The sequence below is a fragment of the Sarcophilus harrisii genome, chromosome 2, assembly GCF_902635505.1.
Source record: "Sarcophilus harrisii chromosome 2, mSarHar1.11, whole genome shotgun sequence".
Taxonomy (NCBI): Eukaryota; Metazoa; Chordata; class Mammalia; order Dasyuromorphia; family Dasyuridae; genus Sarcophilus; species Sarcophilus harrisii.
Window position 1 is genome coordinate 298,228,804 of NC_045427.1, and position 23,540 is coordinate 298,252,343.

General features: G+C 32.4%; 1 protein-coding gene across 2 annotated transcripts in view; it reads left to right on the forward strand.

Moving 5' to 3' along the window:
* Positions 1-23,540, forward strand: part of LOC116421573 (centrosomal protein of 128 kDa-like) — a 95,262-nt gene that overhangs the window by 51,813 nt on the left and 19,909 nt on the right. Inside the window, exons 4-5 of one of the 2 annotated variants that reach the window (XM_031952431.1) lie at positions 12,990-13,067; positions 15,982-16,095. In XM_031952431.1, the coding sequence (XP_031808291.1) occupies positions 12,990-13,067; positions 15,982-16,095 (192 nt within the window). The remainder of the gene's footprint in view (positions 1-12,989; positions 13,068-15,981; positions 16,096-23,540) is intronic. The other variant, XM_031952432.1, reaches the window with a different exon arrangement.

Consider the following 23,540-nt stretch of genomic DNA (forward strand, 5'->3'; position numbering starts at 1 on the left):
GCCTCTATTTGGAAATGCTCCTTTCAGAGACACAAAGTGACATATAAATAGTGTTTTTAATTTGACATGGCCCTCACCCAAGAAAACAAATATAGCCTTCATTTTGTTATTATTTTTACCTCCAAAATCAATAGCTTTGCTGTCCTTCCTAAGGCAGGAGAACAATTTTTTTGCCCCATGTCAGTATTCTAAGTATTGCTAGCCATCAGGCCCCCTTTATTTGTTTTCTTACAGTTAACTTTCTCTTGAGGAAAACTGTTGTCTCTTTCATACACCTTTTAAATGCAGACAGATCCCAGTCACAGCCTGTGGTGAGAAGAAATAATAAACCAAACCACTCATCACATAGTGAGGGATAGGGAAATTGTAGACTCTTCAAATGTTAAAGCAGTAAAGGACCTAAGAGAACTAGTCCAAACCCTGCATTTGGCAGATGAGGAAACTGAGATCTTGAAGCACTTACTTGCTCAAAGTCTGAACGACTAGTGAGTGGCAAGGAAGGAACTTAATTCAGATCTGGACTCCTAGATGAATGGTCTATCCTGGATATCTTGCAAAAACCATTTTGATGAGCCCAGTAATACTACCTTGCTCATTTTACAGAAACATAGAACATATATACTACTTGACTAAACTGAAGCTAGGAGAACTTATTAAGATTTAGCCATGACCCTTAGAATATTATAGCACAGATACGAGTACCATAGTAGACAAGATTTGGAAAGGGAACTGATTAACAGGCTTTTAGAAAGGGAGGAAGAGAGTTTTAATTGTTGTAGAACAGTTGAGATAACAAATGATAACTTTTTTGATTAGTAAATAGTAAAAGTAGTAAAGAGTTAAAGAATCTACTTTGTTCTAATCTGTTTTAATGGAGACAATAACAATTCTAAATTATCATTGCAATAGAATGTCCTATCTTTGAAATTTATGGGAAGGCTTAGTGAATTTTTTTAAAAATATAGCTAATGAATTAAATCTATTAAAACTATATGACTATCATGATATCTTCTATTATTAATATTAATATTACTAATGATAGCTAACATTTATAAAGAATTTAGTATATTTTGTATATTATATTGGATTACTTGCCATCTAAGGGAGGGGGAAATTTGGAACATAAGGTTTTGCAAGGGTGCTGAAAAATTATCCATGCAAATATTTTGAAAATAAAAAGCTATATTAAAAATAATAAAAATTTAAAAAAGAAAAAACTTAAAAAAAAGAATTTAGTATGTTCAGACACGGTTCCAAGTGCTTTTCAAACCTTAATTCATTTAATTCTCACAATAACCCTGGGAAGTAGGTGCTAATGGGGACAGCTAGGTGGTGCACCTAGGAAGACCTGAATTCAAATCCAGCCTCAGAAACTTCTTTGCTATGTGAACTTGAACAAATCACTTAACCTCTCTTTGCTGGTAGAGAAGGAAATGGCAAATCATTATGGGATCTTTGCCAAGAAAAGGCCATGAGCCAAGGTTCATGAACAGAGTTGGAAACAACTAAAAAGACTGAACAATCATAATAACTAAGTGCTGTCATTCTCTCCATTTTACTATGAAGAAGCTGAATCAAACAGAGGCAAAGTGACAGGATCACATAGCTAATAAGAGGACAGATTTAAAACTTAAATCTTCCTAATTCTAGGCCAGTTCTTTCTCCATTATGCCACCACCTGCTACCATAAAAAAATACACTGGAAGCATCAATATACTCTCATTTCAATCTTTTGTCCTATTGCTTGATACATTCCATTGTATAATGAACTTATGCAGAGAGAATAATAATACTTTATTTTCAACCAATAAAAAAGTATTTATTAATCAACTGTGGTATGATGGATGCTGATACAAAAGCAGAAATTAAGCAGCCCTTGCCCTCAAGGAACTTACATTCTCTCTCTCTCTCTCGGTTACTTTTATTTATTTATTTAATGTTATCCCCTGGTTACATTCAAAACAAATTTTTTAATATTTTTCCCCACTTACATTTGAAACAATTTTTTACATTTATTTTTAAATTTTTTGAATTCTAGTTTCTCTTCCTTATCCTCACCCACAATTAAGAAACCATATATGAAGTTATGCAAAAAATTTCCATAAAACTCAAGTTGTGAAAAAAAAATCATAGATTTCCCATCCTAATCAAAATAAAAACCCTCAAGAAAAAATAGAACAACAATAAATAAATAAGGATAAAAGGTATTCAAAATAATTACAAGTTAATGAGGGAAATACCAGTTGCTGTAGTGATCTAGAAAGGTTTCTTATAAGACTTTGTTAGAAGGGAACTAGGATTGGTTTTAAGAGATGGAAGTGAGGATAATGCCTTCAGGATATGAGGACAGCTTTGTAAAAAGGCCAGCAAATGAGAGTTGGAATGTGATGTTTGAAGGACAGAAATTAAACTAGTTTGACTACAACTAAAGACTATAAATAAAGCATAAAAATGGCAGTGGAAATGGTGGGGTTGGGGGGGAGTAAGAATAGAGAGGAGGATAAAGTGTAATAAACCTAGAAAGGCAGGCTGGAGCATAGTTGTAGAGGGCTTTTAATTCCAAAGGAGTTTGTGTTCGTGTTTTTCCTGAGGCAATAGGTAGACAGTGCAACTTTTTTATTCTGGAATGATGTGGCCAGACTTGTACCTTAGGAATATCCCTTCAGCAAAAACCTTTTAAGAAGCTATTATTTTACTACATTAGAAATTTAGAAAGAAGAGGAGTGATAGTGGTGGTAGAATGAATTCTCTTTTGGGTTTTGTTGATCTATCTGACAAATTTGTTATGTGATATTTTTAAATAGATAGTTTTCATAAGGAGAAATCTGAGCTTTCAATAGCTATATGAAAAATGCCCTAAGTCACTAATAATTAAGAAAAATGCAAATTAAAGTAACTCTGAGGTAACACCTTGCATTCATCATATTGACTATGATAACAAAAGGAAAAGAAAATGACAAATGTTGGAGGGGCTGTGGCAAAACAGCCACTCTATTATGTAGGGTTAAGGGAACTATGAATTAGTCCAATCATTCTGAAAAGCAGTTTGGTGCTATACCCATAAATAAACCAGGCAAACCTTTTGGTTCAGCAATACTGCTCCTAAGTATATACTCTGGAGAAATTAAAAAAAGAAGAAAAGTATCTATATGGGGAAAAAGAATGGTTGTAGCAGCTCTTTTGGTGGTGGCAAAGAAATGGAAATTGAGAGAATGCCCAGCAAATGGGGAATGGCTGGATAAGTTATTGAATAATAAGGTCATGGAACACTGTTATGCTGTAAGAAATGATGAAAGAGGGATACTCAGGTGGTGCAGTGGATAGAGCACCAGCCCTGAAGTCAGGAAGACCTGAGTTCAAATCTGATCTGGTTTCAGACACTTGATACTTCCTAGCTATGAGGCAAGTCATTTAATCCCAATTGCCTCAGAAAAAAAAAAAAAAAAAAAAAAAAAAAAAAAAAAAAAAAAGAGTTTCAGGGAAAACCTGGACAGATTCATGTGAGTTGATATAGAATGAACTAGGAGCAGAACTGGGAAAAAAATGTTTACAACAGCAATCTTGGAAAGATAATAACTTTAGAGAGTTACTAATTAATCAACACAATCACTTACCATGTTTCTGAAGAATTTATGATGAAACATGCTGTCTGCCACCTCTGCCTTCTTTTTTTTTTCTCCTCTTCTCTTCTCACCTCTTCTCTTCCCTACCCACTCCTCTAAAAGTAATATAAAACAATTTTTTTTCTTTTAAAAAAATGAGAGAGAAGGATCATATTGGCTGGCATTTATATAATATTCTCACTTGTACAAAGCATATGTATATATTAGTAAGTAGAATTTAAGCATCCAACACACTATTCACTATACTATCTCATTGTCCCAATGTCTTTGAAGTCACTGATTTGAATAACTGTAAGTATAATGGTGCTCTCAACAGAAATAGAGAAATTTCTTTCATGTTAATCTTTCTGTTCTCTTAGTGGAAGCAAGTATAGAAGAAGAGTCAGAAAGACAAATTATTTAAGTGACATAGAACCCTCAAAATGGATAAACTCACAAAGTATTAATTTTTCATACTCATCTTTATGTTCATCCTGTCCTTCCTATCTTCCTCACCCCATTGTGTTTTTAAAAAGTTTAAAATAACTTTCCAAATTAAAATAAAATGCTTCATAGAATTTAAACCAATGGTTTCATTACTAAAAAAAAGAATCTGTTCTAACTATACTTTGAACTTAAAACCCTGATTTGTGTGTAATCTGTGATTTATTTGCCTAAAACTTAAAGTGATAGTTGAATCTGTTTATCAGTTAATGTGTTTACATAGAACTCTAAGGGGTAACTTAGGACTCTAAAAGAGTCCCTTCTGTTTTAGCAGATTCTGTATATATCCATATGGATATTTTAAAGAATTAATCAAATGGAACGAATCTATTTACTAGCATCTAATTTCCTCAGTGGGGAAAGAGTGTCTCTCTCTCTCTCTCTCTCTCTCTCTCTCTCTCTCTCTCTCTCTCTCTCTCTCTCTCTCTCTCTCTCTCTCTCTCTCTCTCTTCTCTCTCTCTCTCTCTCTCTCTTTCTCTCTCTTTCTTTCTTTCTTCTTTTTTGGGGGTATTATCAGAGTGTGTGTTGAAGTCCCTTAAGTCCCTTATATATGTAGTTAGCACATAATGAACATTTTTTTAATTGAATAACAGCTATGCAGCCTTGCTTAGCTTAGTGAAATATTTCATGCTATCTCTCACTTAATTCATTAGATCACAGGATCATAAATTTAGACTACAGTACAAATTCATTTTAATAGCCATTTATCACACACACACACACACACACACACACACACACACACACCTATTTTATGAATAACAAACATTCTTGAATTTGATAGTCATTCCTTTTTTGGGGGGGAGGAGTCTGAAGGAGGAATTTTGTGTCCTCAGAAGACTAATTTTTTTATTTAAACATTTTTTCTGGACTTCAATTTAAAATTAAAAGTTACGGTATTTTATTGTTTGAAATCTTTTGTGTACATTCTGATATCTTATCAGCTCATTTGTTGATCTTTTATTTTTAGCAAGCATTAAATATATACATACTTCATAGAATTCTTATTTTCATAGTCTAAAGGTGGCACTGATAATTCATTTTGAGCACTGAAGCAATATTAGGGAACATGCACCAACAATACTGGTTTGCCAACCTGTTCTTTGTGAATGCTTGGCTTGGTTCCAGAGAGTGTGTTGCATAGTTTGGGTGAAAATAAGGCCCTATGGAGCTGATACAGCTGTGTTATGCTTAAATCAGCACTAACTAAAAAGATATACAGAATATTCTCTTAATGACCTCATCCTCTCCTCCCTGGAGATGTGTTTACTTAGGTCCCTTCACCACCTTTCGTCATTTGTCAGGGAAATTTTGCATCTGATCTCTCTCCAAATTAAACTCAAATGTATTTTGAAACTTAAATAAATAAACTAGTTCAGATCTTTGCTTACATAATATCTGCACAGTATCTTAAAATACACAAATAAATTTTTTTAAAAAAATGAATAAACCCTTGACTTTTCTTCTCAGACTTAAACCTCTGGACATAGTTGATTTCAATAACACTGAGTAACATGATGTGGTAATAGGAAATGAAATATATGAACATTTCTCTATTGGCAAAGAGAAATGTAGTTTTCAAAAACATCTATGATCTTAGCGACCATTTTAACTTTCTGTACAAATAAAGCAGATTAATAGTATACTTACCCCTAATTCCAAAATGCTAACTTTTATTCTGCCATATTATATTTATTCACTTTGTTACAGTCTGGGCACAAGAAAAGGCTAAGGGAAAAAATCATGTTATGCCCCCTCTGAAATTTCTGGGCCCTGTAGCAGTTTGGTTTATGTTAACAACTTTAAATAATGAGTCTGGCAGCTGCTTTTCTGCCATTGCTGACAGATATGCCTACCTCCCTGATCATATGTTTGCTTTTAAAAATAAAGCAAAAATACCATTTTTTTCTCAGTTTTTCATACAAAGCTAAGTAAGATACACTAACCAAATTAGTCTAGAGCTGTTCGACTTTAGAGGTAGCCATTAGCTGTACTTGAAGGTAGATAGATACTCGATGAAAATATTTAAGACTCAGTGGAAATGTTGTGCCATCTACATATATCAAACTGTCTTTCTCATCAAGAATATGGAGTAAATGAATGGTGAAAGGGCAAGTTTGGTTGTAGTTATTATTTGTTCCAGCTGCTATACTTATCTAAAGAAACCTAGTTAAAATTATGACCCCCTCCATCACTAAGAATGGTGTTTGCTACTGGGGTGATGGTAGCATGGGTTGTAAGGTAAAGTACTGAATGTGAGGCAGAAAGACATTGCTTTAACCCCAGCTTTAGAAACTCAATAGCTATGTGACCCTGGACAAATCTCTTAATCTCTCTGAGCACCAGTTTTCTCATTTATAAAAGGGAGATGATAATTTGTAAAATGTTAACAATTAACTTTAATAGCTTAAAACTTCCCTAAGACTTTCACAATACACCGCTTATGTTGTTGTTAACTCACAGGGTCATTGTGAAAATTGAATAACAGAATTCATATCAAATGTTTTTCAAACCTAAGCATACAATATAAATATCATTCATTGATCATTATCATCATCATTTCATACTGCTTCCTGAACATGAATAACAATAATTTTAGAATATGAACTGTCATTGGTAGGGATGAATATGAAAAAACAAAACAAAGCAAAACAAAAAGATTGGGTAAATTGGGTAAAGAGCAGACTTAGTGAAGAGTTAAATTACAGGTATGTTAGAATTAAAATTGTGTTGTTATAAAATAGTCTGTATTCAATGAAAACAAGGGAAATATGTAAGATGTGAAAAGAAAAAAGAGAAATCTTAAATGTTTATTCTAAGATTTCTAAATTTACTTTTCACTGATAAATAAACAATTGTTTTCAAGAGCTTTAGTGGTAGATCCCCCCCCAGACTTAATGGTGTTTATTGTTCAGTTGTTTTTCAGTCACAATCCACTCTATATTATTCCATTTGGGTTTTTTTTTTTTTTTTGACAAAGATACTGAAATGCTTTGGCATTTCTTTATCCAGCTCATTTTACAGATGAAGAACTGAAAACAAATAGGATTAAGTGACTTGCCCAGGGTCACACAGCTAGTAAGTGTCCGATTTCAATTCAGAAAGATGAGTCTTCCTGACTCTAGGCCAGGCACACTATTCAGATACTCTATTCACTGTACCACCTTACTGCCCACTTAAAACAAGGACTTTAGTATCTCCAGAGAGGTCACATAAGAACAGTTCTTCTAAAAGTGTCATCACCATATGGACTTTTTAGCAGCTGGAGTACTTAACTGGAGTTAAATATTTAACTGTGCCTATACAGGCACAGATTAATGGGATTTTGTGTATATATATATATATATATATATATATATATATATGTCTCCATAGATTGCTATACACCAGTTTCCAGTTATTTATTTTTCCCTGAGGTTCATGTTGACTCTAGATCAAAAATTAACATGAAAAGAAATTATTTTTCAAAGAATTTATGAATTGAAAGGGCTCCCAGAGGTCATCTGGATGAATGCCTCCCTGAAAGCATGAGTAATATAAGAATTCTGTTTAATGTTCTAGTCTATGAAGTTCTCCACCCTGAGCATATAAAACCCCTCATTTTAATGCCATTTTCTCCACCAAATATGTAACAGTATGAACTTCATCATATATATATATATATATATATATATTTTAAGCACTAAATTTGGAGACTTGTTTCTTGTTTTATACCCAAAAGGTTCAGAATTGGATATTTTTGTTTCCTTTTCTTCTAATCTGGGAATTTCACTCCTTAGAATATTTGAGTAGTTACATTAACCAAATGTTATAGGCATAAGCCCATTTATTTGCTCCTTTTCTTTATTTTCACATTTAATGAGAAGTTGTCTTATAGTATGTGAAAGGGAACTATCTTGAATACATCATCAAACATACTTACTGTATTACTATTCCTAGAATTTTTTTTAAAGGAAAGTACTTGCCTTTTCTTAGAGTTTTCTTGAAATGATGAATATTTATGAAAAGATAAATTATTTAGATTAACAGATCAGGAAATAGGATGCCTAAATAGTCTCATCTTCAAAAAAGAAAAAAATAAACAAAGTATTAATGAACCTTTAGGGAAAAAATCCCCAGGGCCAGATAGATTCATCAGTGATTCCTATCAAATATTTTTTAAAGAACAATTTTTTCCAGTATTATATAAACTATTGGAAAAATAGGGGAAGATTCCTTTTTTGAATCCTACCACATTCCTTTTTTGATACAAATATGATACTAAACCTGGAAGAACTAAAACAGAAAAAGAAAACTATAAACCAATTTCTCTTATGAATATCAATGCAAAAAAATTTGAACAAAGTAATAGCAAGGCAATTACAACAATATATTATAAGGATCATATATTATGACCTTCTGTACTTTATACTAAGAATGCATGATTGGTTCAATATTTGGAAAACTATCAACACAGTTGACTAGATCAATCAAACCAATAAAAAACACAATTATGTCAATAGATGCTGAAAATTTTTTTACAAAACACAGTACCCATTCCTAATAAAAAACTTTAGAGAGCATAGGAATAAAGAGAATGTTCCTTAAAAAGATATGCAGTACTATCTAATATCATCAGCAAGTCTTCCCGGTAAAACCAAGGGTGAAACTGGGTTGCCCATTATTACCACTATTATTCAGTATAATACTAGAAATGTTAGCCAAAGCAATAGGAGAAGAAAAAGAACTTGGAAAAATTAGAATAAGCAGTGAGAAAAAAAAAACTGTTACTCTTTGCAGATGATATGATAGTATCCTTAGAGAAACTTAAAGAATCAACTAAAAACTACTTGAAATAATTAACAGTAAAAGTTAACAATATAAAGTACTAAAAGAGTCTAGCAAACGGCCTAGCAAACCCAGGAATTATATGAACACAATTACAAAGCACTTTTTATACAAATAAAGTCATATCTAAATAACTGGAAAAAGTTACTTGCTCATAGATGGACCAAGCCAATATAATACAAATAACAATTCTGCATAAACTAATTTACTTATTCAGTGCCATGCCAATGAAATTACCAAAAGAATTTATTTAATAGAGCTAGAAAAAAAAACTAAATTCATCTGGAAGAACAAAAAGCCAAGAACATAAAGAGAATTAGTGAAAAAATGCTAAGGAAGATGGCTTAGAAATATCTGATTTTTAAAATTTTTAATCCTTATTGTCCTTTTTTTTTTTTTTTTTTGTATATGTGAAGCAATTGGGATTAAAGTATCTGAGGCCTGATTTGAACTTAGTTCCTTCTGACTTTAGGACTGGTACTCTATCCACTTCATCATCTAGCTGCCCCGAAATATCTGATTTCAAATTATAATAAAGCATAGCCACTGAAACTATCTGGTACTGCCTAAGAAATATAGTGGTAGATAAGTGGAATAGGTTAGATATGCAAGACACAATAGTCAATGACTATAGCAATCTAATGTTTGATAAATCAAAAGACCTCATCTTTTGGGATAAGACCTCACTATTTTGGGCGGGGGGCGGGGGGGAGATGCTGGGAAAACTAGAAAACAATAGGACATGAAGTAGGTATAGATCTCACACCAAATACCAAGATAAAATCAAAATGGATATGTGATTTAGACATAAAAGGTGAGGCCATAAGCAAATTAGAAAAACAAGGAATAGTTTGTCAGATCTATGTGGCAGGGAAGAATTCATGATGAAAATTAGAGAGCATTACACAATAGATTATTTTGATTATATTAAAAAAAATTTTGTACAAACCCAATGCAACCAAGATTAGAAGAAAAGCAGAAACCTAGGAAACAATCTTTACAGCAAATGTCTCTGATAAAAGTCCTCATTTCTCAAATATGTAGAAAACTGAATGAAATTTATAAAAATACAAGTCATTCCCCAATTGATAAATGCTCAAAAGATATGAACAGCCAGTTTCCAGATGAAAAAAATCTAAGCTATCTGTAGAAAATGAAAAAGTGACCTTAATGCCTGTTGATAAGAGAAATGCAAATTTTAAAAAGTACCACCTCACACTTATCAGATTGTCTAATATGACAAAAAAAAGGAGAAAAATGATAAATATTAGAGAAGATGTGGGAAAATTGAGGCACCAATGCACTGGTGATGGAACTATGAACCGTGATCATTCTGGAGGACATTTTGAAAGGACAAATAAATTGTGCATACAATTTGATCCAACAAAGAGATTATAAAAAGAGGGAAAGTTCTTACGTGTGCAAAATACTTATAGCAGCCCTTTTTGTAGTGGCAAAATATTGGAAACTAAAGGGATGCTCATCAATTGAGGAATAGCTGAACAAGTTGTGGTATATATAATATTATTTTGCAATAAATGATGAGCAGGCAGATTTCAGATTCAGAAAAATTTGTATGAACTGATACAAAGTTAAATGTACCAGAAAAACATTGTACACAGTATCAGCAGCATTATATGATGATCATTTATGAATGATTCAGCTTATCTCAACAATACAATGATTCAAGATGAGTATAAAGGACTCATGAAGAAAATGCTATCCCTAAACAAATAAGGAACTGATGGATTTTTAATGAAGTGTGAAGCAAATTTTCTTTTCACTTTCTTCTTTTTCATGTTTTTCCCATTTGATCTTTTTCTTCCTTCCCAATTATTATGGAAATGTGTTTTACATGTTAGAACATGTATAACCTATATCACATTACACCTATATCACATTGCCTACTATTTTCAGAGAGAAGGAGAAAAATTTGGAACTCAAAATCTTGTAAAAATGAATGCTATAAATGGGCTTGTCATGTAATTGGGAAAAATATTATTAAAAAAGAAAAAAAAGGTAAGTACTTACCTTTTTTTAGGGTTTTCTTGGAATGAATTTTTTAGTTGTTTTTGATTATTTCCATGAGCATCTTTAAACAACTATGAGCAGAAGCATTTATAAAAATACATCTATGTTTTGCTTTATGGTGTTCTCTGAATCTGCATTAGGAAGTTTGCCAGGGGAGTTAATGTATACAAATCATCATGGCAACTGTGAATTTCATGAGTCACTGATTTCGATTTTACTCAGTTATTAATGGATATTTTTTTCTGGAGTACTCTTTGCTTTAGGGAAAAGATAAAACCAAGACTTGCATGAGGTTTAAACAAGACTTACATACACTAAGTTTCGGACCCCATGCCAAACTCTAATTAAAAGTTTAGGGCTTAAATGTGTCTGCCCTCAGATTGTAAGCCAGAGATGTATAGTTAAACACTGTAAAAAAAAAAAAATACTATGTTGAAAAACAAATTTGCTCTAAGAGATATCCTTACTGGTGAGCTCTGTGATTGTAATGCCTTGAAACAATTTTTTATTGTAATTATGCTGATAAATCTAGGCAGTCCTGACTTCCTTGCTTATACCTGGTACTTTGCCATTTACTTGAATGAACTGGCATTTATACCTACATCTTCCTCAAATTAATTTGCAATTTAAGCATTATTTTATGTGTTCATATGCTTTTTGTATGTGTTTGCCCAGTGTCCCTGGCTCCAAGGGAAGTACCTTAAAGAAAGGGAAGAGAGATAGATAGATAAATAGACAGATAATAAATGGATAGATGGATAGATAGAAAGAAAGACACACATATATATATTGATCATAGATTTGATTTAGTTAGAATGAATAAAAGATCGAACCTCCAAAAGGTACTTGTGTATTCAGACTTTAGGATAAAGCCTTCTGACTATTCTTAATAAGCTGTAACATAATGGCTAATGATAACTAACATTATTTATATAGTACTTTTAAAGTTTTCAAAGTATCATATATATATATATATATATATATATATATATATATATATATATATATACATATAATCACACTTGGTCCTTACAACAATCCTAGAAGTTAGGTGCTATTATTATCTCTATTTTATAGATCAAGAAACTGTGGCTGAGAGAGGGTAAGTGACTTGCCCAAAATCACATAGCTAATAAGCATCGGGCAGTATTTGAACTCTTGGTCTTCTTTATTTCAGTCCATTTTTCACTATTCTAGCTATCTGCTTCATTTCTAATCTGAAATAAATATCTTTTTACAGATTAGATCCTCATCTTGTAATTACTTTGTGTCTCCTCTCCCCCTCCCCGGGAACATATGATGACTTTTTTTTTTTAGTGTTATTATTTCTTTATTGAAAAATCTTAAAGCATATCTTTTTTATTTCTTTACATCAACTTTGAAATGATTTTCAGATAATTCTTTTCCAAGTTATCCAGAAATTTTCCAGATACTAACCCTAATGCTGTGGAAAAATGAAAGATTTTATATACTTCCATTAATTTTGGCAGTTATCTAATTCCTAAGTATTTACTTTTTGGAAATCTTTCTTTTTTCTGATTTTTTTGAGTCCCTATCATAGCATTGACATCTCAGCACAAAGAATTGTTGAAAATCTTTTACCTCTTTCTAAAGGCAACATTTGGTACTTAACTTTTAATGAGTTCTGGAAATAAGTAACCACAAACATCCCTTTCTCAATGATAGCTTTTGGTTTATTTATATTAGGTTCATAAATTACTATCTGGATGAAATGCTTTGTAGAATTTGTTATGGCATACAAGCTAAAAGAGTATCTTTATTAACAACAGTCATGTAAATTCATTTTGGAAACTGAGGAAAAGGAAGTTATTTCCTCTGGTTTAAAAAATAACTATGTAGGTTATATATAGATAAAAGTTATTTCTAATGTACTTTTTATCTACCTCTTTTGAGTATAACAGGATACATCACTTATTGACAATAGTGCAGCTGATTTTACTACTTGGAAGTTGAAAAGCATTGATCAAATTTTTATGTTTGGTTTCCTTATGTTTTATTTTTCAGAGTACCCGAGTGGCCTTGGACCATCTGGAGTCTGTTCCAGAAAAACTGAGCCTCCTGGAAGAATTCAAAGACTTTGGAGTAAGAAAGTTTTGGCTTGTCTCTTTCAGTTTTTTCACTCAGATAAAGATACTTGACATCTTCCTGATGTGCAGAACAGATTTGGGGAGGGATAGAAGGATATGGGGGCAGGGAGGAGCCAAGAGAACTTGGAGACAGAGATAATGAAATGTAATGACAATACTCATATTATAACTATGCTTCTTATTAAGTTTTTTTTTAAGGACATTCATGAGTCATTAATTGGGAGCTATGGATTTTAATAAAATAGCCCTAGAAAAATATGTATGATTTAGCTTTCAGGACCAGATTCCTTGAGAATGCCCAGATAGCATGAATTGATTACAAGTTATTATTATAACAAGTAACTTTTTGAATACTGATGGTAATTTCCAAGTTGAAACTTTTAATTACAGATAGGCAAGCTAATCTTTGTTTTAGTTATCTGATGTCTATAGTTTCCCTATAGTATGAGCTGTAAAATGAGATGCACTTAGGACCTAGGATTTCATATGTCCCATGCCATTTATTGATAAGACTCTGATCACAAAGCTTTTAATTGTGAAGTCAATTATTTGTGTATATTTACCTACTAAAATTGGTTCAAAGATAATTAAAGAAGAGTGATTTAGAGAGGACAATCCTGTCAATCATCCTTAAATCCCTACTTTATACAGTTTCTTTTTAATGTCATGTCCATATATGTAATTAGTATTGAAAGCTATATTGTGATTATCTGACAATGAATGTTACTGAGATTCACAACAAAGGATATTTTCTTTGGCATGTTTGCTGTTGGAAGCAAAACCCATCAAAACAGAATGACATTGTTTAAGGACTCGAATTCTGAGCAAGTATTTGAGGAGATAATAGAAAGGAAATAAGCCTGAACCCTATTGTGCAAAAATGTCAGAATTCCAATATAATACTGTCTTTAAGGATCATGCTATATTCAGAAACCAGCCACCTTTGAATGGGATCTTGGATGAATGTACCTTAAAAAGAAATCCATTCTGTTAAAAATAGTATAAAATCACAGTTTTAAATCAGTTTCTTCTGTTTCTTCTGTTTTGATTAAATATCTTAAATTTAAAAATCTTTGTAAAATGATTGTAGAACTCTTATCAGTACAGATTTACTTTCAGCCTAATCTGGTAGGAACCAGGCCCACAAGTAGGGACAGGAAATTTGTTGGAATTATATGAATCTCCATTTTTCCCTCTTCAACTATTAGAAAATGGTTTTGAGACCTATGGACAACCAACAAAACAAGGTCTTAAAGACATGCAATACTTGACTTGAATGTTAATTAAATACTTATGTGTGTATATATACACACACATATATATGTAATAACTTTTAAAATGGGTTTTACATCAATTTCATCAATGTATTTTTCAATAGTCTGTATTAAACCTAATTCAAGAATGTAACCTAAAGCAGCTTTATTTTACTATTGCTAAAATGCTACTAAGCATTTCTTATGGCAAATCATATCCAGCTTTTTGTGACCCCATTTGGAGTTTTCTTAGCAAAAACATTCAAATGGTTTACCATTTCCATCTCTAGCTCTCATTACAGATGAGGAAACTGAGACAAAGATTAAGTGACTTGCCCAGGGATACACAACTAGATATACAACTAGTAAATATATGAGTCCAGATTTGAATTCAGGAAGATGAGTCTTTCTGATTCTAGTCCCAGAACTTTATCCACTGTACCACTTAACTGCTTCAGCTTTGAGCTAGAAGACTCTAAAGTACACTAAAATTATATATATTCTCAAAGTTACATCCATACAATTACCAGATAGTTTTATTTTATTGAAAAAAGGGGAAAAAAAGCAAATTTCAACTGGTTGTTTGGTATCATGAAGGCAAATTTGTATGTTGTCAAGGTAATTAAAACAATCATTATGGTACATTTAATACTTTCAATATATATAATACATTATAGCTACTTTTAAAAGGTCCTTAAATATATTATCACATTGGATACTTATAACAATCCACCAACAACCTGATATAGCAGGCAGCATAAGAATTATTGTCTCCATTTTACAGATGAGACAAGTATTAAAACTCTTTTTTTCTATGCTTTTTCTATTACATGGCCTAGCCTTTATTATAGGGCTACTTTTTTTCCAAAGTGAAGTGGGAATGAAGTTTGAAGCCACCACATTTCAACAAGAATAATTGTCTTAATGGAAGTTTCCTATCCCAAAGACATTATTAAATCTAGTCCAAAAGAGTTTAGGGGATTTTTCCCCCCAGCAAATGGCAAGAGGACAAAAAGGATAGAGGATCCTGCTGTGGAGTTAGGAAAACCTGGTTTTAAATTTCTCCTGGAACACATACCAACCATGTGACCCTGTGCAAATCACATAATCTTACAGTGACCTATGCAATTCCCTAAACGAAAAATTCCAGGGCATTGTTAGAAGGAATTTCAACATTGGGGGTTGCCCACACCAATGAGATCATAATTCTGGATCTTTGTTGTTGTTGTCTTAAATCTCTCACAAATATAATTATCATAATGCCAGAATATTATTTGAAAAAATAGCAAGGGTATATGCCAGTTGATGGTTTAGTATTGCTATTCACCTTTGGATAAATCACTATTAAAGAATGAAAAATTTTTGTTTTTACATTTGGAAGATTAGAAAGGTCACTCAAAAGTGATTATCTATAGAGAAGAGAGGTGCCAGGTGAGTAATCCCTATTTTCTTTTCCACAGTGGCATTCAAAGTGATAATTTCATTCCTCCTTTTCTTTTTCTTAGCAGAATAAGATTCTTCTTCTAAGTGCAAATACTCATGATTAATATTTTCTATTTAATAAATGTATTTTGTCATGTTTTCAGTTTCTCATTTTTCTTCTGTGAGCTAGCTATTATCATCCAAAACAGTTCAGACCTTTTGCTGTATTTCCAGGATTCCCGTTATCCAAGGGATGTGACTGAAGGGAGATATGCTAAGTACAAAGAACTTGTGGATTCTCTTCAGCATCAACTTGATGACTATAATAACAGACTCAAAAAGTTGAAAGTAATGGCCTTTATTTTCCTTTTTAATTTTTGAGCATCTTTTTTTTTTTAATAATTATGACTTCTATCCAAATTAAATGATTGCAACAGTATTTGGGTAGGAGAAGTTCCCTATGGTATATATATAAAAGAGAGATGATGGGGAAGGAACTTATGGAATTGTGGTTGGAGATTGAAACAAGCTTATGCCATATTTGGGCATTGAATTATTTCTGGGTGAGAGTTGATTTTGTTTAGTAAATCCTAGGAGTCCATGGAACTAGAGAAAATCGGGTCCCTTAAATTAAGTAATATGGTCCCTTAGTTTAGTTGCAATACTTCAACCTGTCCCTCACCCCCAAAGCATTTTAGTATTTATCTACCCACCCAATTTCCAACCAATTCAAGGAATTCCTAATCTTTAAGTAAATCAGAATCTTGATGTCATACATTCTGCTTGCTCTGAGCATATGGATCCCATCTCTCATACCTTTGTTCCTTTGCACTGAGTCAACAGGGTAAACTGGGAAACTATAGAGTTTTTGTCTACAGATATTTTCAGTATGATTTACAGAAGAGGTTCTACTTGAAATGTGGGTGACCTTTTAGCATGATGTGGTAGACTGGGTACTGGACTTGGAGGTAAGAAGGACATGGTTCAAATCCTGCCTTCAGATACTGTGTAACTATGAACCAAACACTTAATCTCTCTTTGCCTCAGTTTCTTCAGATTGAATTCAAAGGCCCAAAGGTCCCTTTTAGCTCCAAATCTACAATTCGTTAAAGAACATATCATAAGTCATTTTATCTTAGCAGTTAATGTGTGTATATATAGAAGCCCTAAATCATATCAGAGCTGCTTCGTCTTATAATGTTGCAAACTACCACATCCAAAGTATGTTTAAAATATATACAGACACATTCATTATAGTTTTAGTGGAGTTATTGCAGTAGTAGAAATTGTGCCTTCTTTCACTTTCAAACTGAATTTGAATTTATTGTTTTATGTCTAATTACAACTTTCACATCCAAAAAAATTATCCCAGACATTCTTAAGAAAAACATGTTGTTATGTGGTGACTCAAGGCAATTCCAATAGACTTGGGATGAAAAATGCCATGTGTATCCAGAGAGAGAACTATGGAGACTGAATATGGATCAAAGCATGGTATTTTCATCTTTTTTTGTTGTTTGTTTTCTTGGGTTTTTTTTTCTTGTGTTTTTTTCTCTTTTGATCTGATTTTTCTTGGGCAACATGACAAATATGGAAATATGTTTAAAAGAATTGCACATATTTAACCTAAAAAAAAAAAGAAAACATGCTGTTTTTCCCAACCCCAAGTGAAATAGTAATTCATATCGTTATTAAGACGGGGACTTGTGATATTGTGTTTTTTTAATCTTCGTTTCACCCAGAGTGGTATCCCTTGGCCTCATTCCTGATAAAGCCTGCCTTAGTTGAAGACTGCACAACTGTCTTCCAACACATTCCTAAACATTTATCTCAGGCCCCAATTATCCAAGATTTACAATTATTTCACCTTTAAAATTAGTATCCTTCCCTGCAATATTTGTACTGTTCAGGCAAGGAAATCTTACTGAGTCTCCTACTTGTTGTACTTTGTTTGAAAATTCCCATAGAATCTTAAGGCTCAGCCTTTAATCTGGAAAAATCTGGTTTCTCCAAAGATACACAGATATACCCTCTAGCATCTTAGGTCAGTGAAGGTCTTGATGTAAATGAAACATTTAAAAATGAATTATTTTCCAGGACAGTTATTTTTGAGCTCAGATGACTTGGTGCTATCTGGTGACACGCAGGTTGCTATAAATCAATGCAATTTCCATAACAACATATGGCGAAGTTATGAATGTTGAACATGTTCAGCAAGTAGAGTAATCTTGACTAAGTTCCATTTTTAAATTAGGTTCACAGCTGATGGAGGGAATGTTGTGTGGTTTATAAGAGAGACTGACATTCAGCAAAATGAAAAATGTTTGAAAATCCTACAAGTAGATTTCAAGTTCTAAGTGTAGAAAGAAACCACAAAGATGTTGAGTTGTATTTCTCACATTAGTAATACTTAAGCAATTTTTCATTTTTGAACAATATCAATAATTAACAAATAGAACATGCTTTTTTTTATCACCAGACTGTTAGAAATCTATTAAGCTTATAGCTTGAAACAAGTGAGCTACAACATTGACATTAATACCTCATGTCAGTTTTGTTATAGCTAGAGAGGAACATCATAATATTTCCTTGTTTCTGTTTGTAATTACCAATCAACCCCAACCCATGTGTTTTTAAATCTAGATTGATTATAAAGGACAGGCAAAAAAGAAACCAGATTCATAAGGAGGTTTAAAAATAGGCCTCAAGTGTAGATGACAAATTTTGCTGTCATGGGCAAGGTTTAATAAGTCTCTGCTATCTATAATCTAAGGATAATCATTATCATTACCAAGAATCTAAGTCATAGCAAAAATGTAATGGAGTTACTTCTGTAGGGTAAAACAAAGAAGTTACATGTTTGTAGAATTGGTTCATAAAAGATGTTATTTCAAGATGTTCCTTTTTCTCCATATTATGTTAAGATATGGAACTTGAGAGATGGGTGACTTAAAAGACTTTAGGTTGCTAGAACAACTGAAGCCTGCTTTTACAAAATTAGTTTGTATTGAATAATTTAACTTAATATTCCTAATTCTATAAGATCACCTGTGCAAGTATGATAAAAGATGGAAGAACCAGGGCCCATTCTTTAAACTTTTAGCTAAAACATTTTCTTTTATTTTAAAATGAAGAAATTATTGGAAATCTTATCAGTTCAGATGTTAATCTCCTTCCATTTTCTTTTTCATTTTTCTTGAAAAAGAAGGTCATGATTTTGAAGTGCTACATGAGAAACTGAAGGGGTGAGAAGTGAGAAGAGCACTGCATTTGTAGTCAAAGGATCTGGCTTCAAATATTTTTACTTAGTTAGCTATGTGACCTTGGGCAAATAAATTTTCCTCCCATGGTCTCAGTTTCCCCATGTGCCAAATAAAGTAGTTGGACTCAGTAGTTTATAGGGCCCATCCAATTGTGATCCTATAAGCTACAGAGAGTATTTTCTTCTTATTCTTTAAGTTATTAATAAACTAAAATCCTTAATGGGGAGGGGAAATTAAACTGTCCTAAGACTTTTGGAACACTATATTCTAAGATTAAAGAATCAAAAGAGAAAAAATGTTTTATAAAATGACCACCTGACCATGAAAATGATGTTGAAGAACAGTGAAACTTTTTTTGGAGCATGTCTTAAAAGGAAATCATAGATAGGCTTTTAGCAAGGAACAAAGTGCATGTCACAAGGATTAGGAAATACATCTTACAAAGATAGAGTGATAGTAAACTCAGCAATCTGATCAGGAATACTTTGAGTTAAAATACGATGAGGAGGAAAAAAACAATATAAAATTGTAAAGCTAAGTGCTTTGGAGGATAAATAAGTAGAAGAATTAAGGCGGTACCCCCAGTAATTCATAAAAACAAATGGTAGGAGAGAAGGCTTTAAGGAATAATTCTCAAGGCCTCAGAGTATAAATGACATTGAACAGAATATGCAGTTTAATAAAATAATAAAATCAAAATTTTTTATAATTATTATTTATAGAATTATAATTATTAGAATTATAAAAGTAGTTGGAATACAATTTGTTATTGGAATATAGCAATGAGAAAAGAGTGCATTTTCTCATAAAATAAGAGAGCCAAAAAAAAAAAAGAAGAAGAGTACTATATATTAAAAAAAAATACACCTATATGCATAAAATACATAACCTGAGAGTGAAAGCAAGAGTATTAAAGGAGATTAAAGGAGAAAGGAATAAAAATGGTTGTGCTTATATATACTACAAACTACTTGGCCAGCTAGAGATATGTGATATTTTCCTAAAAAATATCAAAGTTTGTTTATAAGTAAGATGGGAAAGGGAGCCTTCACTCTACTAGAAGCCCAAACCTACTAAAAAACAAAACATTTGAGAAAGTCTATATTTCTGAGGCAAAAATTCATCTCTCATTAAAAAAGAAAAGTTCCTATTATAAACATAATTGACATAGACCTGAGTTTAGTTAACAAAGTAGAGCAAATTGGTTTGGGAAAAACAAGTATGAAGGAACAGTGGGACTAAGAGTCAAGCAATATTTTTTAGTTCTGTCTGTCATTTAACAACTATATGATCTTGGGCAAATAATTCTCTCTGGGTCTCAATTTCTTTTTCAACCTACAAAATGAGATCAGAGTATGCAATTTCTAAGGTTCCTCACACTTCTGTCATTCATACCTTTAAATTCGATGCAATGGGGACCTAAGGAAAAAATGGACCATATAATTTTATATTTTTAATAGCTAAGAAAAAGAATACTAGGTGAAGCCAGACTAGACTTTAGGAAAAACACATGACTTTGGGGCTTTAAAAGGTGAAAACCACTCAGGAGGGAATGAGTCTTTCCAGATTCAAATTTGGACAAGACAGGGAAAAAAATTAACCCAAGGACAAAATATGTCATATTATGCTGTTTTCTGAGTGTTTCATTATTTTTTTATAATTTATATACTTAAAATGTTATTGTTATCATAGTATTCATCTCATAAATTGAAAATAATGACTTTGGAAAACAAAGCAGAAAAAAAGTATCACCAGAATAGTAATTAGAAAAATGATATTCACATATTACCAAAGTATTTTAACAAGGTATTTGAAAAAATCTAACAATGTCTTTACAGACAAAATTGAAAGCTGTAGTTTAGATGTTATTACCAGATTCATATAGTGCTAGTTAATGGATCTTTGCCAATCTAGTAGAGGAGGTTACTCTAAGGCTAAGGAAGCCTTTTCTGTTCAGTTTTTGGTTAGTTACAGAGATGGATGCATAGGTATTATCCTTCGTGAAATCAATGGTTTACACCGAACTGGAATGAATAGCTGATCCATTTGTTGGCAAAATTGGGACTTAAAAATGGTCTCAGTGGATTAATTCTAATAATATGTATTTCATCATGATAAAGTATAATGTCTTAAATCTTAGTTCAAAAATAACTGATTAGGTATCTGAAGAAGAAAAGATGGATAGATCCTAATTTATATGAAAAAGACCAGTGACTTTTAGCAGACTTCAAATTTAACATTAATCTTTTTAAATTTTTATCATCTTTTTAAATTGAGTTCCAAATTCTCTCCCTCCTTCTAGCCTCTATTTTGTCTAATGAGAAGGAAAACAATATAATATCCATTAGACACATGAACTCACACAAAACATATTTCTATAATAGCCATGTTGCAAAAAAAGAAGCAAGAAAAATAAGATGAGAAAATTATATTTCATTTTGCACTCTGAAAATGGAATACAATTTTCATCATGTGTCCTTCCAAGTTATCTTGAATCATTGTGCTGATCAGAGTCATAAGTCTTTTATTGTTAATCACAATTATAATTTTACTTTTACTGTGGTCAATGATCTATTGTTTCTGCTCACCTCACTTTCCCATCAATTTATATAAGTCTTCCCAGGTTTTTCTGAAACCATTCTGCTCATCATTTCCTATAGCACAATAATGTTCTATCACAGTGACATACTACAACTTTTTAATTATTCTCCAGTTACTGGGCATCTTCTCAATTTCCAATTCTACAACTTTTTAATTATTCTCCAGTTACTGGGCATCTTCTCAATTTCCAATTCTTTGCTATCACAAATATATATATAAAGATCCTATAAATATTTACTTCCAAAGTGGTGTAAATTGCTTTCCTGGTCTGTACTCTGATCTTTATCTAAGACCAAGTACAAGTACTAGCACTTCTCTTGGTCAAGGAACCATAACTAGGTCCCCTGCTCTTATGAAGTATAAGTGCTAGTGTTCCTCTCTACTTTGGAACAGTGACTTGGACCCCTGCTTCCTTGTGACCAACCACAAGTTCTTCTCTCTACCCTGGAAGTGCAACCTAGAAATATGAGCAGTCAACACCAGCTACACTAATGCTTGAAAAGAACCTCTTTAATCTCTTTCTGACTACTTGTCAGACCCCCTTTCTAGAGCTGACAGCTCCTGGAGCTGTTGCTAATGCTGTTACTTGGCCTCCAAGGCCTATAATTGGGGCTGCCATTGTATGCACTCTAGCATTACAGGTCTTAAAAGACTATAAAGATAATGACCAGAATGAGGGAGGTTACACTTCTACTGTGCCCTTAGTGAGACTATGTTTAAACTTAAATATTGTGTTTAGTGTTAAGGCACTGTATGTTAAAAGGAATGTTGATGGATTGGACTATGTTGGGAGGATGCAGTCAGGGTGATAGCTTCTGGGGGGAAAAACGTTTTTAAGAATGGAGAAAGTCTTCAAGTATCTAAAATACTGTAATATGGGAAAAGAATCACATTTCTATTGTTGAGCCCATAGGCCAGAAGCACATTTGAAAATGTAAAAGTTGCAGAGAGACAAATCTTGGCTCCTTATGAGGAAATCTCTTTCTATCTTAAAAATAAAATAGAATGAGGTAGTCTCTACGGATCATTCTAACTCTGAGACCTTTGGTTGCAGAGATCTATTGTAATCTTAATTCCATGTAATTTCAGATTCCTACTAACATTGTATTTGAAAAACAATCACTATTATTTCTATTGATAGAACAGTAGCTACTGGAATAGCTGAGCAATTTTGGCAACCAGCTTTGTTATGTTGTTGGTGTTGTAAGAAGCCAGTGAAACATTTGATCCAACCAGACTGCTCATGTAGTAAAGGGTGAGCAGGAAATGAGTGTTCAAGTCTCTCTTAGTTCATGAGTTAGAGCCAGCCTCCTGCTGTTTACTCCCATGGTAATCACCATAGCAAAAAATGATCAGATTTCTAGAAACCTGTTTAGATTCTGAATTGGGACCAAGGACCACAATGACCAAGAGCATAATGCAATATTGTACTAAGTTAACTAGCTTACTAGGCAAGACTTATCTGAATGTTCATATTATGAACTGAAATAAAAAGCTGAATCTAACACAATATTTTCCCTTTCTGTCTACCTACAACAGAAGCATCTCATATTTTCTCTTTAGTTAGGATTAATTGAGTTTTTACACTACATATAGTCATTCCTTTGTTGTCATAGCTGTTTCAAATAGAACCAAATATTGAAATATTAGTAATTTAATAACTAGTAAAAAAATACTATTAATCTGATTCACAAGGCTGTGCCTTTCTAACCTACATTTTTTAGTTCATATCTACACAAAAATACTACTTATTTTTAGTGGTTGGTATTCTGAATAAAATCACAGAAAAATTATTGCTTTCCTGTTCAATAAAAGAGCCACCCTCTATACTAAAACTTCTTAAACTGTGGGTAATAACCCCATATGGGATCATGTAACTGAATGTGTGGGGTCATAAAATTATAATTTATTACCAGTAAAGGTTTGATT